General features: G+C 54.4%; 7 protein-coding genes across 7 annotated transcripts; 3 read left to right on the plus strand and 4 right to left on the minus strand.

Moving 5' to 3' along the window:
* Positions 1 to 819: 819 nt before the first annotated feature.
* CCOS01_13107 (dihydroxyacetone kinase) lies at positions 820 to 2768 on the plus strand (the record flags this gene model as incomplete). Its single annotated transcript, XM_060461253.1, has 4 exons — positions 820 to 922; positions 1005 to 1769; positions 1836 to 2084; positions 2158 to 2768. 4 exons carry the CDS (start codon positions 820 to 822, stop codon positions 2766 to 2768), a joined length of 1728 nt encoding a protein of 575 aa, XP_060308455.1.
* Positions 2769 to 3006: 238 nt separating this feature from the next.
* On the minus strand, positions 3007 to 5850 carry CCOS01_13108 (fungal specific transcription factor domain-containing protein; the record flags this gene model as incomplete). The annotated part of the gene is made up of 5 exons (XM_060461254.1): positions 3007 to 3066; positions 3130 to 3576; positions 3636 to 4047; positions 4101 to 4532; positions 4643 to 5850. 5 exons carry the CDS (start codon positions 5848 to 5850, stop codon positions 3007 to 3009), a joined length of 2559 nt encoding a protein of 852 aa, XP_060308456.1.
* Positions 5851 to 6711: 861 nt separating this feature from the next.
* Positions 6712 to 7977, minus strand: CCOS01_13109 (uncharacterized protein; the record flags this gene model as incomplete). The annotated part of the gene is made up of 4 exons (XM_060461255.1): positions 6712 to 6759; positions 6869 to 7433; positions 7484 to 7565; positions 7623 to 7977. 4 exons carry the CDS (start codon positions 7975 to 7977, stop codon positions 6712 to 6714), a joined length of 1050 nt encoding a protein of 349 aa, XP_060308457.1.
* A 495-nt stretch (positions 7978 to 8472) lies between these two features.
* Positions 8473 to 10342, minus strand: CCOS01_13110 (uncharacterized protein; the record flags this gene model as incomplete). Its single annotated transcript, XM_060461256.1, has 5 exons — positions 8473 to 8835; positions 8896 to 9095; positions 9155 to 9591; positions 9660 to 9964; positions 10052 to 10342. The coding sequence occupies 5 exons, from the start codon at positions 10340 to 10342 to the stop codon at positions 8473 to 8475; spliced, it is 1596 nt and encodes a 531-aa protein (XP_060308458.1).
* Positions 10343 to 10813: 471 nt separating this feature from the next.
* CCOS01_13111 (dihydrodipicolinate synthetase) lies at positions 10814 to 11936 on the minus strand (the record flags this gene model as incomplete). The annotated part of the gene is made up of 3 exons (XM_060461257.1): positions 10814 to 11249; positions 11323 to 11415; positions 11482 to 11936. 3 exons carry the CDS (start codon positions 11934 to 11936, stop codon positions 10814 to 10816), a joined length of 984 nt encoding a protein of 327 aa, XP_060308459.1.
* A 746-nt stretch (positions 11937 to 12682) lies between these two features.
* CCOS01_13112 (aldo/keto reductase) lies at positions 12683 to 14106 on the plus strand (the record flags this gene model as incomplete). Its single annotated transcript, XM_060461258.1, has 7 exons — positions 12683 to 12751; positions 12816 to 12962; positions 13033 to 13137; positions 13230 to 13514; positions 13596 to 13651; positions 13721 to 13866; positions 13928 to 14106. The coding sequence occupies 7 exons, from the start codon at positions 12683 to 12685 to the stop codon at positions 14104 to 14106; spliced, it is 987 nt and encodes a 328-aa protein (XP_060308460.1).
* Positions 14107 to 14721: 615 nt separating this feature from the next.
* On the plus strand, positions 14722 to 16044 carry CCOS01_13113 (mandelate racemase/muconate lactonizing enzyme domain-containing protein; the record flags this gene model as incomplete). The annotated part of the gene is made up of 4 exons (XM_060461259.1): positions 14722 to 14897; positions 14952 to 15061; positions 15115 to 15226; positions 15297 to 16044. 4 exons carry the CDS (start codon positions 14722 to 14724, stop codon positions 16042 to 16044), a joined length of 1146 nt encoding a protein of 381 aa, XP_060308461.1.
* Between the last annotated feature and the right edge of the window lie 56 nt (positions 16045 to 16100).

Raw genomic sequence — 16100 nt, forward strand, 5'->3', positions numbered from 1 at the left:
ACATCTGTCAAGACAAGTACTTGGTTAATTCATCCGCCAGTGAGCGTTGATATAAGATGTTCTTTTAGAAAAGATCTGGAAAGCCTATCATCTTAATCATCCATCCATCCAAACCAGTCCCGTCCAGATCACACCCGCAACCATATCCATGTACGAACAGGCCGGGTTTCTCTTCTCTAGCAGTTCCGTCCGTCCACTGGACTCGATGGCCCACCGCACCCTCCATTCCAGCCTTCTTTTCCCTACTGCCGTATGACCGTATTCCCGTTCTTCCATACTCTGGTACCTTTTCCCACCCCTCATAGTGGCAAGACCCGCAGACGCAGCCAGCCGTTACCTTTCCATCTCAGTGGCCTAGCCAGTGCGGCGGCAAGGTCACAAGTTGGGCGTGCCGAGACAACCGGGACGGAAAAGCCACTTACACAAGGTGAGGGGACACGGAAAAGCAATAACGGCAAACAGCCCGGGATGCACGGACCACTTCTCCGGTGAGAGGCTGCCGGCCGGTGGGATGTCCGTCGTTTCCATGGTTCCATTGTGTGCTTCGTGACGGGACTGTAGTATATCCGACTTACGGGAGCTACATGGGCTTTGAGCTCTTGAAGGGACCCGGAGGAGGACTGCAAAGGGGAGGAACACGTGGGGGAGACGCGGGGTGTCGGACGATTCTGGGTGAGGGTGTTTGCTATGGCGGGGTAAAGAGGAACGCTTATTATGAGTGATGTCCATAAGACGATAGTTCTTAGATTTTTGGAAGAAGATTGAAACGAGTTCATGTCGATATTTTGAAATAATCCTTCACGTATAGCCTGTGTCAATATGTCGAAACACTTCTACGATGAAGCAGAGGACCTCGTTCTCGATGCCCTCGAGAGTTTGGTGCTGCAAAGTTCTGGTCTGACCTTGGACAAGTCAAAGAAGAGTGAGTGAGACGTTATTCACGGCCTAGTCACTACCCGCATTGGGAAACAGAGTAAGCGGCAGGACTGACCTCAGACCAACAGCACTCTGGCTCACAAGAAATGACCCAAAACACGTCTCCCTCCTCTCAGGAGGCGGCGCAGGCCACGAGCCCGCCCACGCAGGCTTCGTCGGCGACGGCATGCTCACGGCCGCCGTATCAGGCTCCATCTTCGCCTCTCCCAGCGTCGCGCAGATCCTCTCCGGCATCAGCCGCGTAGCCGGCCCCGCCGGCGTTCTCCTCATCATCAAGAACTACACCGGCGACGTCTTTCACTTCCACCTCGCCGCCGAGAAGGCCAAAGCCCAGCTCGGCGTGCCCGTCGAGGTTCTAATTGTGGGCGATGACGTCTCCGTCGGCCGCAAGAAGAGTGGCAAGGTCGGGCGGCGCGGGTTGGCTGGCACGGTACTCGTGCACAAGATTTTGGGAGCGTACAAGGAGACGGGCGCTTCGCTGGCGGAGGTGGTTAAGTTGGGCAAGACGGTGACGGAGGGCTTGGTGACTGTTGGCGCGTCGTTGGAGCATGTTCATATCCCGGGTCGGGAAGCTGCTGCGGCGTCGACTGAGGACCAGGTTGAGTTGGGCATGGGCATTCATAACGAGCCTGGTTGTCAGGTGTTGAAGCCTCGGCCGCAGCTTTCTCAGCTCATCGATTCCATGCTTACACAGCTTCTCGACACCAATGATTTGGACAGGGCATACGTCGACTTCTCTGACGCCAAGGACGTCGTTGTTCTGGTCAATAATCTGGGTGGTGTCTCGCCGCTTGAATTTGGTGGCATCACAGCGAAGGTCACAAATGCTCTGAGTAAGTCAAAGCCGTTAGAAACAAGGCGATTGAACAACCTTCGAACGCCATACTGACAATATGCAGCTAGCCGAGGACTCAAGCTTGCCCGCGTCATCTCCGGCACTTACATGACGAGTTTGAACGGACCCGGCTTCAGCATTACTCTGCTCAAGGCCAACCCCGAGATTCTGAAGCACATCGACGCCAGCACGAATGCCATTGGCTGGGCCTACTCCCCGCGTGACGAGACCAGCGGAGATGTGAAGCAGCGCCTTGTTGAGAGCAGCGACTCAGGACATGGTTCCCAGGACACCACCAAGAGCGGCGTGCAACGTAAGTTCCAGTATCTCTCAAGATAGCACTTGAAGAACCTCAGTTGCTGACCAGAGCTGCTTCAACCATTCAGTCAACGTAGAAACCTTCAAAAAGGTCGTGTCCGAGGCCGCGAAGAGAATCAACGCCGCCGAACCCCAAATCACAGCCCACGACACCCAAGTAGGCGACGGCGACTGCGGCGTGACCCTCGCCCGCGGCGCCAAAGCCGTCCAAAAGTACGCCGACTCATCCTCCGTCAGCGACGACGCCGTCCGCACGGCCATCGACCTCACCAACGTGATCGAAGACAACATGGACGGCACCTCGGGCGCCATCTACAGCATCTTCTTCGCGGCGCTGGCCTCGGAGCTGCGCAAGGCTAGCGCGGGCGTGCTCGACTTACAAGCGTGGACCAAAGTTGCCGTCGGGGCCCTGGAGACGCTGCAGCAGGCTACGCCGGCTAGGCAAGGGGACAGAACGCTGATCGATGCGCTGGAGCCGTTTGTGAGGACGTTGGAGAGTTCGAGGAGCGCGAGTGATGCGGTTGAGGCTGCGAGGAAGGGTGTTGAGGCTACTAAGGGTATGGCTGCTTCTCTTGGTCGGGCGGTCTACGTTGAGGAGTCTGCTTGGGGCAAGGTGCCGGACCCGGGTGCTGAGGGTGTCCTGGCTATTCTCGAGGGTCTTCAAGCAGCTCTTTCGTAGATTGTGCTGTTACTTGTAGGTAGCAGTATTTTGTATAAAAGTACTTCATGAAGAGATAATGCATAGTTGTGGGACTTTGAACTAATTTCATCAGGTTAAACTACAAAGTACCCTGGCAGTGGGAGAAGCAAGTATGAACTCCGCGCATCCCTGGACGCCGCAGGGATTGCAAGATGCAATAAAAATAGCTGACATATTGACCCGGATCCAAACTTGAGCACATTGACAGCAATAGTCGTTAGAATCGTAGAGAGTCATCATTGAGTAAAGCTTCGAGTCCTCCAAATCCAGAAGTGACCTAACACAAATATCAATACGCTGACAAGGGGAGTTTGCCTCGAGGCATGGGGATACTACATACCATGGAGTCAAATTGACCCCAACTCGTCATGTCAGCCAGAGAGCTGCTCGGGCTCGCATCAAACCCAACAAACTCGTCTGCGTGTCCCACATCAGGGAAGTTGAGATTGGCCAGGTGATGCTGCTCATGCTGCGGCTGGACATCTTCGTTTCCAGAAGCAACGATAGCGGCGCGGGGGATCTGTCCGCCATTTTGTCCCGTCTGATGGGTTATGGCCGGGCTCTGGTGTCGCTCGGTCTGTCGAAGCGCTTCGGTTCTCAGCTCCTCGAGAACGAGGCAGTATCGCGCCGCTAGCGTCGACTCGTTGTCGGCGAGCGAGGCTAGTTGCGTCTGGCAGCGACATGCCGCGTTGAAGTAGGCCTGCCATGCCTCTGTCGGGGCTGTCCGTTGCTGGATGGTATATACATAGAGAACAACGACGGCTGAGAAGGCAAAGTAGGAAGTGAACTGCAAGTGGCTTGGAGTTAGCAGGGGGGTTTCAATGAAGACTGTTGATCAGGCCTTACCCAAAAAGCACGGAATAGCTGCCCTGCCTGTATAAGATCGTTGACGGTGTCGACAACGTGCATCGCAGCGTCGAGACAGGCGTTGACGCTTTCTTCCGTCTGGTCCTTGTGTGGCACACTCTTCCGACGGGCTTTACCGTTTCGCTGTAGCCGGGCAAAGTTACTCAGCAAAAAGGGCCTATGTGTGAGGATCATAGCATGCCAGTACGCCAGGTTTAACACGTTGCGTTGCCGCTGGAAGATGGGAATGAGTAATGCCGTGTTGACGCCATCATCCAAGAACTGCGACATTTCGGCCCTCCAGTGCTTCAGATTTTGAGAGTATTTCGCCGCCAGAGCACATCTATTTGAGAACGACGACGGTCTTATAGAGTAGAGGTCACGCAAGATCATGCTCACTATCCGTGAGAGCCTGGACTGAAGTCAGTACTATGCACGAGAGAGGGAATGAGAGGTAAAACTTACTTGACATGAGCAACCGGAGCCAGCATGAGAGACTGGCCACGTCCCATACGGGGTGTGATGTGATCTGCATGGAGATCCGCGTCTTCTGAACACGACGGGAGTTCCTGGTCAATGTCCTCATCATGGAACGTTCGTGGACGTCCAAGTGCAGCGCTGAGATAGTTGTCGAGACTGTAAGCGCACCAGAACGTGCGACGGCGACACTCGAGCTCAATATAGTTGTAACCCCCTGCCGGGTCCGCATGCCTGTTGCGGTTCAGACCAATGGCGAGAGCAAGGTGTCCTGCGGTGCCGAACAAGCTCCAGCAGTGGTTAATGCGAGATTGTGACAGCAGCCAGAAGCACTGGCATAGCCGGGCCTGGACACTGGTCAGGCGGACGGCGCCTCTCTCTTTGGAGAGCTGATGATCTGCAGCCAAGAAGTATCGAGCGCTGGTCCTCATGTGTTAGTCCTTGCGGAGACGAATATTGGCATGCGACAATGACGGTGTAAAATAACATGGGACGGAAGATGTATCCTCCGCAGTGTTTCTATAACTTACCTTGCGTCTGCGTTCTCACGCGAGTGTGTGGCGCCCATGTACTCCTGCGCCTGAGCAAACACCATAAATAGCAGGGCTCTCCGGGCCGGTGCGTCCTCCTGGCTCTTCATGGCACCCATGGTATCGTAGAACTCCTCCAGCCAGCCTTCTACCGTGGGGCGGTGCAAGAAGCGGTGAGTTGGTACAGCGAACTCAAAGTATCTCTTCAAGAGGGTCGTGGCCTCTTCCTTGGACAGCAGGACGCAGAAGGCGCCGCTGGGGTCAAAGTCTGGGAGCGGTGCATCGCCAAAGGTGAAGATGGAGGAGGCTTGTGAGAATGAGACAGCTTGGTGAAGGCGTTTCTGGACTCTCAACAGGAAAGAGACACCAGACGAGGGACCGACATAGTGGCCTTGGAGATCCGTCTGAGTAGGTTCGGGAGAGGCCCGAGAGGGAGGCTCAGCGGTTCCAGGACCGACGCTGCCAACAACGGCCAGACTCGTGCCGTTCATGATGGTCTCGTCTTGATGATCAGTATCACCGGGGTCAGAGACGTCTACGACGATGGAGGAGCCCATCAACGCATCTTCACCAGCAACAGCGGCAGCAGCAGCGTTGGGATGGTCCGACACGGAGACATCGAGGCCATCGAGGTCCATTCGGGCGACATCCTCCCGAGTAGCCACGGGCGGCTGACGACCCCGTGCATAAGACGCGTTGTAGGTGCAGTGGGACTCGGTGCGGATGCACAACTCGCAGGGCTGGATGCCCGTGCAGCGGATCTTGCGCTTCTTGCACCTGTCGCAGGCGCGGGTGACGCGGACGCGCTCCTTGTCGCGGTGCCGACGACGTCTTCCGCTCTCCGTCAGAGGGGTCGGATTCGACGGATGTGTGAGCGGCGGAGATGCCAGCTGCTGGTTGTGATTTCCATTGCCGTTGCCGTTGCTGTTCTCATTGTGAACATGAATGCTGCTGCTGCTGGTGCTGCCGTGGCGGCCGTTCCCGGTTCCATTGCCGCTCGACGATGCGTTTCCATTGCCGTTGCCGTGCTTGCTTCCATTGCCGTGACTATGATTACCAAGACTTCCTCCTCCTCTCCCATTATGGTGTGATTGGGAATGGCGGCGAACACCGGGGTGGTGGATTCCATTCACCATGGCATTGCCGTTGCCGTTGTTACCGGTGCCGATGCCGACACCGGAGTCGCCTTGGTCGGTGTCCAGGTCCATTTGCCGTGTCCCTGAGAGGGAGGCTTACTCCGTAGTGCGGCAGCAATTTGGCGGCAGACTCCCCTGATCCTGCTGCTGGAGCTGGACACACGGAAACATGGTCGAGTGAGTGGGAAGGGAAGGGGGAAGAGAGGGGGACCACAGGCGGCGGACGTGGAAAGACGGAAATGTCACCTCATTCTTAATCCTTTTGGGAATGGGGAAGACAATGCGGGGTACCCGGCCGGTCCCCGTCTTCCTAGTCTGCCTCCTAATTCCTTTGTGGCCCCCTAGGCCTGATCTCGCCTTGCTGGTCCGGTCTGGACTAAGATCCTTGTGGGTGATGGATGGTTCCTTGCGGGGGAGGCTCCCCTGGTACACCCGAGTCGAATCATCTGGACTGGCATACAGAGTTGAATGGTTGGGGCGGTGGTCGTTGGGGCTCCCAACTTACATGGCATATGTTAGCAGAGCTAGGGAGTCTTGACTCTTGAGACTGGATGAGAGTAACACGAGATGACGAGTGACCAATTCGAATTAGAGGACTCTCTAAGCGATGATGTGCTGACAACTCGCCAAGCTTTCGAAATTCAGAGAGACGAAGAATTATGTTCCAGAGACGACAGACCATTAATTTTGAAAATGTCAGGGATCTGCAAACGCGCCAACCAGCCGCAAAGTCCGAGCAAAGCCAAGCGAACCAGCAACATCCCATCACCGGGGATGGCCAGAAATGGAACATTGACACATTGATTACACTCCCGAACACTAAGATACACCGAGGTGAAGAAGACTAGAACACCAAAGCAACTCTATTATTCTCACAAAACGTGGCCAAAACTCTAAGTAGCATGACCATCCCAAGACTATGTGACTCTGGGATCAGAATATGGCAACGGCGTTGGGAGGGCTGGCAACACCGCCCGGAACCTACAACGTGGAAACAAATCATCAGTACGCTTTTTTCAAGGCGAACATACCCTCCAACATGAGTAATGGAGAAGAATGAATTGGGCGAGAATCAATATTCAAGACTTACCTTGAGCGGCACGCTGCTCACGAAAAATGTCCATCTTCCCAGCTCCTGGCACGTCGAACTGAGAGCCTCGAGATCAAACATCTCGCCAATGGGCAATCCCCAACCTCCCAGCAGCCATTGATGCAACAAACCACCTCCCTGCATCTCCTCCTCCCACGCCTCGCCCTTCCACACGCCGCCGACAGCCGTATGCGGACCCGCGATGGGCGCCCTCTCGAAACTCGGCGCGTCGCCCGCCACGGCCGCGAATTCCGTCTCCCATATCCAGCGGAGCACGTCTTTCGTGGGCTCGAGACCGAGAAAGTCCGGGCTGGCGCGCGCCGCGACGGCCTTTTGCGCGGCGTCGTCTTTGGCGTTGTAGCCTGCCGTGAACCCGGAGCGGATGAAGAGGATGTCGCCCGGCCGGAAGGTGATGTTTTGCTCGGCGGCGATCTGTTGTAGGTGGGTGAGGGAGATGTCGCTGCTGGTGAAGGCATCGAGGGGCAGGGAGTGGCGGGCGCAGAAGCTGGCGTAGTCGAGGAGGACGCCGCGGCCGACGATGCCGCCCTTTTCGACCCAAGCTGCGCTATAAGTCAGTCACCAAATAAGGATGAACGCACAGTTTTGAAGGTCAACTTGCCGTCTATGCCAATGTTTTTTGGGTTATCCAGGTCATCTTGGGTCGTATTGTTGTAGTATCGCTTGGCTTTCTGGTACCCTTAGGTCATGACAGTTAGTGATATGGATCACTTATTAGCAGCCTTCAGTTGAGTACCATAGTGCCTGAAGCCGTCCCACTGGCTGCTACATTGCGTGTTAAAGTGCAAGATATCATCATTGACGGTCCTCTTCTCGCCACTCGGATGAGCTCGGTTGACGAGTCTAGACTCAAATGGCGCCCGATCGAAGCTTGGCTGAGAGGGATTATTCAATGACCAATCCAGTGATACTCGTTGGCCAGTTCGAATCTCAGATGCTGCCGCAGCGGCCACGACTGTGGGGGTGAGAAGGTTCAGCGCCCCTAAGCGGTCATCTTTGCCGTACAGACCCCATGCGTTCCCAGGCGGCCCAGCAGGGTCTAGGGGGAGAGATGAAAACGGTGGTCTTGCGGAAGTCGCAGAAGATGACATGATGAATACAGTGTGAATGCCAGGGCGTTGTAGTTGATGCTGCGATGAGTCTTGGTGAGCGCAATGAGAATTGAGTGAGGTGTGGTGAAGGTGAAGCCGCGCAGACTTTAGCATTTAGCTGTCGGCGCCAACTGCACCGGCGTCGGCAGCGGTTCACTACGTCCGAATTAAAACCGCGTCTTTGCGGGGATCATTATCCGTTATTAGTGAGTCCACGATATTACTCTTCAGCACGCGATGCATCTCACTCTAGCTACAAGCGAGTTGAGCAAGCTATCATGCGAATGGCTTGAGACGCTGATGCTTACTTGACGTAGTTTAAGGAACTTTGGCCACTGCAATATCTGTGATTATTACGCTATAGAGTGTGGCAATGCTACGATTTCTAGACTAACATGAACCCCAGCTTCAGTGATCTAAATTGCACCCAGACCGCACACTCACAGCGCAAATCTTATGGCAGAACGTCTCTGAGTCAGCAGACCTGACACTTGATCAGTAAATATACCGAAAGTTCAAGTTCTCACGATCCGTCACATCCCCAAACGCCGTCGCATCCAGATCAACCTCAGCGACTTCCCCCTGCATTCTGTCCCGCCTATCATTTTCCCACTTGAGCAGAAACCGCAGTGTAATCACAACCACGACCTCAAGCAAGTGAGCGACAATCATACTCCAAATACCCAACTCATACTTAGGCGCCTGATCTGACTTGTAGAAGAAGGGACCCGCGATGTTGCCGACGCAGTATCCCAAAAACAGGCACGCGGAGGTGACCACCTTTTTGGTATGTCCAGCAATGTTGGCGGTTTGGAGTGAGAGGAGAAGTACGAATGAGGCGTTGATAGAACCGGTTAACTTTGGTTGAGGCTTGTTAGCATGGTGCATGTCGGGAGGTTCACTTGCGGGAGAACTCACGTAGTAGCAGATTAGCCTGCCGACCTGCTGGTCATCAGGGACAAAGCGGAGACCAAACGCCCCAGCGACGTTGGGTAATAAGAAGAGCACCAGCACGAAGCAGCGGTTATTTGGCGGCAGCCTGTCGTTGATGAAGACGCATGCTAGGATGGCGATGAAGATGATGGCTCCGTATGGAATCTGAAGGACCGCCGTGATCACTTGACAACGGCATGTTAGAAGTTCGTCATAACTGAGCGGTGAGGAGGTTTTGACTTACACGTCGAAAACTTGAAGCCCTTGATAATCAGAGTTCCAAAATTAGACGTCCCCCCATTCACAATCGCCTGCAACAAGGCAATCATGAAGAAAAAGTACAGCTTGTAGTCCGTGAACGCCTCGCGCACCTGATAGAGCTTCAGCGTTTTATTCTCCACGCCAGTCTGATTCTCGCGTAACCGCTCGACGATGATCTTCTTCTCGCGGTTTGTAAGCTTGCTGCTCGTGATGGGGTTATCCGGCAGGAACACGGCAATGACGATGCCCCACGCGCAGCACAGGGTGCCGACGATGATGAACTCATACTTCCAGGACGCCAGCGCGCCTTTGATGTTGCCGATGCCGTAGCCTAGGAGGCCGCCAAGGGTGATGCCGATGCCGTTGGCGGTGTACCAGAGGCCTATTTTGATGGGTTGCTCCCGGCGCGTGTACCACATGCTGAGATCAGTCAGCGATGTTTGATCTAGAAAACAAGTTAAGTTGACAAAAGGCTGGGACAGACAGACCTGGTGATGATCATAAAGGCAGGGTCGGCGCATGCTTCTGCGGCTCCGCTGATGGCACGAAGCGCGGCCAAAGCTCCAAAGTTGGGTGCGGCAGCTTGGAGCATGAGAAACGTACCCCAGGCGAAGATGTTGAGGCCAAGATACTTTGCGATAGGGAACTTTTGTAGCATGAAGTTTGTGGGTAGAGCCCAGATCAGAAACCCAAAGTAAAAGATTGATGATAGCCAGCTATACTCGGTTCCCTTGAGGTTGAGATCACTCTGGATACCAAAGATGGCAGCGTACGAGAGGGTGGTTTTGTCAATCTAATTATGTTAGACATGTATCTTGGCAACCATAAACAAGTCTTTTGGGGGCGGTGCTTGGCAATAGAACTAGGTACTCTGACTTACATAGAAAAAGACATAACAGACTGAGATGTATGGAAGAATCATCCAGTCTACCTTGCGGACTAGTCGTCGCTCCTCCTCCGGATCGATGGATCCGTGCACATCGCCTACATTATCGAAAAGTGCCAAGGCAACATCTGCACCGGTCTTGGAAAGCTTAAATTTATGAGGGTCGCCTTCTTCCATGGTTTCGAATTCAGCCGCACTCGGCTTGAACTCGTCGATGCCATGTCCTATAGTCTGAGGCCCGGAGGGCCGCAGGTCTGCATGCTCAGAAGATAGGATGGTAGACATTGCAAACTGGTCAAAGTATTGATACCAAGGATTCAAGGTAAGATATTAGCATCGTCAAGTCAAGACTTAAAGCTGGTGATCGCATTTCCATATATACATGCATAGGTCCATACATCTTTCCAGCAAGCTACACCTATCTACGCAGACCTGGTCCGCAAGCAGACAAGCACTTACAACAGACTTCTTACCTCTCGGATAGACGGCCCCAGAGCAGACGTGGGGAAGCGTGGAGTGACGGCATTAGGAAGCAGGATCATGGGGAATAGACCGGTCACTGGGTTCATCGGCATCAAGCTCCACTAGTCACAACGCTACCATGAGACAGACACGGGCATGCGAAACAAGCAGTGTGCTTTTCCGTGGCACCAAAATAGTCCCTGACGGCTAAGCCAAGCTCTTAATGTTGGTATCATGGCCAATCATGCAATTCGTAAGCTCCCAGCTCCAACTCATCTAAACCACTAGTGTATCTCACAAAGAGTCCTCGATCTTTTGAATATCCGAAAACAAGAGCGAATCCAACGCCTTGAAAGTACTCTCATCCAAGCGTCCCTTGAGCGGCAACCGCCCGCCCTCGAGCGCGCCAAAGCCGGCCTTGCGGATGATACCCTCGCGGATACCAATGATGCCCGTCTTGCCGATAAAGTCCTCGGCGCGGCTGACGGCGTACTGCAGGCGCTGCACCTCCTCGAGGGTGGCCTGGTCGACGGGGCGCTTCTCCGCCAGGCTGAAGAGGCGCGAGACCGTCTTGGGGTAGAAGGCGGCGAGGCCGTCGATGACGCCTGCGGCGCCGAAGAGGACGATGGGCGCGAGCTGTTGGCCGAAGCCGCTGTAGACGCGGAACTTTGAGTGGTCGATGCGCGGGTCGGAGGAGACTTGGAGGTGGAGGGAGACGTTTCCATGGGACCTGGGGATTTGGGGGATCGCGTTAGAAGGGCTCTTGAGGTAGAGGCGGAGTAAATCTTTGTGCATTAACTTACATCTTGCAACCGACGATCTTGGGGTGTTGGGCAAGGTCCTTGTACGTGTCGGGCTCGACGAGGACGTTGTTTGTGACGCCGGGGTAGTTGTATCTAGGCCGCATCAGCACGAATATCATCTCGCGCGCGCACACCGTAATTGATAATTCCAAAACTCACACAAGGATAGGCAGAGGGCTCTTGTCAGCGACGACAGTGTACCACTCTTTGATGTTCTCCTGGTTCGCGGCGGTACCAAAGTATCCGGGAACGAGCACCAGACCCCATTGAGCGCCGGCCTTTGCGTAATCGTCGAGCCACTCGAGAGTCTCGTCGATGCCGTTGGTCAAGACGCCGGCCATGATAGGGTAGTCGGGGAAACCGGCCTCCTCGAGGCCCTTCTTGACGCCGGCGACGAGATCGTGACGCTCGGCCTTGTTCAGGTGAATGGCCTCGCCGGTCGAGCCGAGGAGGACTAGGCCGCGGATGCCATTCTTTGCGAGGTAGACGCTGTGCTTCACTTGCGTGTCGATGTCGACCTTGGGCTGGAGGGCGCCTGCGGAATCAGAGGCGGAGTGGAAGAAGGTTGGGACTGGGACGAAGACGCCCGTGGGTGGTACTCTAACGTCTGCCATTGTGATGTGAATGTGTATTTGTGGGTAAGAAGGAGAGAGGGATGAATCAGCAACAAGTTATGAGAGGCTGAGCTTCACTTGGAAAAGGCTTTGGGAATCGAGGTTGACGACTCCGGGTATCACGATGCTGCAATGTTCTTCTTTCCGTCGTGAGGTTTTTGTTGACCCCTCGTTAGAATTTACGTTCACGATGGAAAACGTGTCAGACCCGGTCTCGGTGCCCCTCGGCAATCCCGCGAGGGACTTGTTCGATGGCGTTCTCGGGGTGTGATGACGCGGGGGTGGGGGCAAGTTGCGCCAAAGAAGACCACCGAGCGGGGAACATCCCGACACTATCCCGTCTGGACCGTCTCTAGCAACTTTAGTCTCAAGGGGTTTTCTTACGAACGGGTCCCGGCCGTCGGACGTCGTCTTGCTTGGCGGGAGCCATGCAGAGTTAAGTGGGGGGAGAGAAGACGGGAGGAAAAGGCCGGAAAAAGAGGTTTACATAAGGCCAATTCCGTGACAACGGACCGTGTTAGACACCCCTCATTATGTGATGCGGAAATCTTGCAGGCGAGATGGGAGTGACGACAGCCTCAAAATGGAGATATAAGAGCTCTTGGGGAAATTGTTATTTGTGAAGGGAGTGACATATGATAGACCAACATAACACACGCGGATAACTGCACTTTTTCTGACTTTCGTCTGTACAATTACATCCGATCACGGAAGCATCGTCGCAGTTACCTACTGGCTATACAACAATGACGTTAGCTCAGTCTTTCAAGCTTCTTTCGGGACATGAGATCCCAGCAGTTGGCCTGGGCACCTGGGTAAGTTATCGAGGAAGGTGAGCTGATAGAGAATATCCTCCTGATCAGTCATATGAATCTGTAGCAATCCAAGCCCAATGAGGTCAAGAACGCTGTTGAGCATGCACTCAAGTCGGGGTACCGCCACATTGACGCGGCAGCCGTTTACGACAACGAGAAGGAAGTCGGCGAAGGTCTCAAGGCTTCTGGCGTCCCAAGGAAAGACATTTTTGTAAGTTTCATCATCCTTCTACTTCCTGCATCGGGTATCAGATGGCTGATCCTTGTCTCTCCTCTCCCAGGTCACCAGCAAGCTTTGGAACACCCACCACAAGGCAGAGGATGTAGAGACCGCACTAGACATTACCCTCAGTGACCTGCAGACTGACTACGTCGACTTGTACCTGGTAAGCATCTTTTACCTTTTCTGTCATGCCTTAAACCCACCCGTTCCCCCCTCTTGATCTGCCTTCCCTAACGCAAGAATGTCGTGCATTAGATTCACTGGCCCGTATCCTTCAACAAAAAGGACGATGCCACCCGGTTCCCCCTGCATCCCGTCACTGAGGCCGTCGACGTCATCGACGTCCCGGTGATTGAGACGTGGAAGGCAATGGAGGCCCTCGTCAAGAAGGGCAAGATCCGTTCCATCGGCGTTTCCAACTTCACCCGCGAGAAAATTGAGGACCTTTGGGACAAGGCCGAGATCAAGCCTGCGGTGAACCAAATTGAGGCGCACCCGTACCTGCAGCAGCCCGACCTCCTTGCCTGGTCCAAGGAAAAGGTGAGTCCAATTGATTCAGGCGGGAAAAATCTCCGATGTTGCATTCTCGTTGTAGGGTCGCTAATCTATTTGGAAATGCAGGGTATTGTGGTCACGGCGTACAGCCCCCTCGCTAACAACATTTACAACCTGCCTCGGTGAGTGCCCAGCAGATACCCGTGTTTCTTCCGAGAATTGTCTCAAGTGCATGCACTAATCCGCAGCAGTGCCGTTGACGACCCCGCCATCGCCGAGTTGGCCAAGTCCCTCGGTAAGGAGCCGGCGCAACTCATTATCAGCTGGTCTGTCCAAAGAGGCACCGTGGTGTTGCCCAAGTCCGTTACTCCCTCAAGAATCGAGAAGAACTTTGAAGGTACGTGATCATAGGAGCTGGTGTCTATACTTGCTATCTGACAGACACTGACTTTTACTAGTGTTTGAGCTCCCCAAGGACGTTTTTGAGAAGATCAACGCCTTGGACAGGAAGCACCGCTACAACTTTCCAGCCCGCCTCGGTCAAGACATCTTTGGCGAGTCGGACCCGGAGACGCTGAAGAAGGCGGTAGAAACTTGGGTGGCACAGCAGAAGAAGATCAGAGCGGGCCAAGCATAGACACGAAATAATAGATGTTGTGAATTTGAATTTCCCATGAGAATAAACCAGTATCCGTAGCGTTGTAATCTCAATTTGATAGAACCGGGGATAGCTCTTCAGAGTTTCCGCAAGCCACCAATAACTTGCGAACCGGCTCGGTGAACCTTTTCCGTCCGTCACCCGCCGAGTATCCTCACCGAGCGGAAAAGCCGACACCGAAGACCCCGCACCACCCCTCCATACCCTGGCAATAGACTCGGGTGGTGGTGTACCGAACCCCGCACACCTCATCCCACCCTTCTCCACCACTGCGTCTAGCCGGGTAATGCCCATGTTCCCTTCTCCGACGGGGAGGGATATGCGATTCGGAGGCGGATCGGGAGACGAGAGGCGGCTGAGGAGGCGGGTCGGAGAGGTTCCGGACTTCAAGCCGACTTTCCCGTCATTCAACTCCGTCAAGCTCCGCTTTGTGGTGGTAATATCAGCTCACGATTGCCTCAAGTAAGCTGGTTGAAGCGTCTGTCTATCAGAGTCAACCAAAGCTGTTAACCTTGCCTTTTCCTGCAAACCTTGATTCCCCAAAGACCCTTACGAAAGTTCGCATACGTCATTGGCCGCAAGACTCCAGTCACCATGGGTAAAATCGCGAAGATGGAGTACTTCCGAGTACCACCCAGGTGGTTATTCGTGAAGATCACCGACGAGGCGGGCAACGTCGGCTGGGGCGAAGCATCTCTCGAGGGCCACACTCAAGCCGTGGAAGGCTGTCTCGACGCCTGGTTTGAGAGGTACTCGGGCATGGAAGCTGAGTATGTCGGCCTACTTACCTAGCCATTGAATTTCACATTGCTAATCCTAAGAAGTGATATTGAGCACATTTGGCAAATGTCGTGGCGGACAACCTTTTACCGTGGCGGTCCAGTCTTCATGAGCGCGTTGGCAGGCATCGACATTGCCTTGTGGGATCTCAAGGGTGAGCAGGCTTGATACGGCCTTACCTACGATGCTGTGACTGACAGTCAACAGCTAGAAAGCTGGGCCTGCCAATTTGGCAGCTTCTGGGAGGAAAGGTCAGAGACAAGCTCAAGGTCTATGCATGGATTGGTGGTGACCGACCAAACGACGTGGAACAGCAGGCGTAAGTGAATAAAACCACCGACCGCCCCTTCAGACGCAGCCTTGCTAATTCCATTTTCTACTAACAACAGACGAGCCCGCAAGGAACAGGGATTCAAAGCCGTCAAGATGAACGGCACAGAAGACCTCGGCTGGCTCGACTCCCCCGACGCCCTCGACGCAGCCGTCGAACGCGTCAAGGCCGTAAAAGCCCTCGGCATGGACGCCGGCGTCGACTTCCACGGCCGCGTACACAAGCCCATGGCCAAGCAACTCGCAAAGGCCCTAGAGCCGCACCGTCCGCTCTTCATCGAGGAACCCCTGCTATCCGAGCACCTGGGCGGCATCAAGGAGATCAGCCACCTCACCTCGATCCCGATTGCCCTCGGCGAGCGTCTACACAGCCGCTGGGACGTGAAGCCGTTCCTCGAGGCCGGGTGTGTGGATATTCTGCAGCCTGATATTTCTCACGTCGGTGGAATTTCCGAGATGCGAAGGATCGCGGCGATGGCGGAGGCGTATGATGTTGCGCTGGCGCCGCATTGTCCGCTGGGACCGATTGCATTGGCTGCGAATGCGCAGGTTGATTTTGCGTCGCCGAACTTTGTGATTCAGGAGATGAGTTTGGGGATTCATTACAATAGTACGGGTCAGGACCTGACGAGTTATACTCATAACCCGGAGGTGTGGAAGGTTACGGATGGCTATATTGATCTTCTTACTGGGCCTGGCTTGGGTATTGAGATTGATGAGGCGCAAGTTCGTGAGCTATCTAAGGACGTGAAGGCTTGGGTCAGCCCTGGATTCATTGGACCTGGTGGAGAGATCAGAGAGTGGTAGATGATTATGTAGAGCAAATTCTAGGAATCCAGTATATACGTTGATCAAAGTCACCG

This window comes from Colletotrichum costaricense, assembly GCF_030867565.1.
Source record: "Colletotrichum costaricense strain IMI 309622 chromosome Unknown Scaffold_16.1, whole genome shotgun sequence".
NCBI lineage: Eukaryota > Fungi > Ascomycota > Sordariomycetes > Glomerellales > Glomerellaceae > Colletotrichum > Colletotrichum costaricense.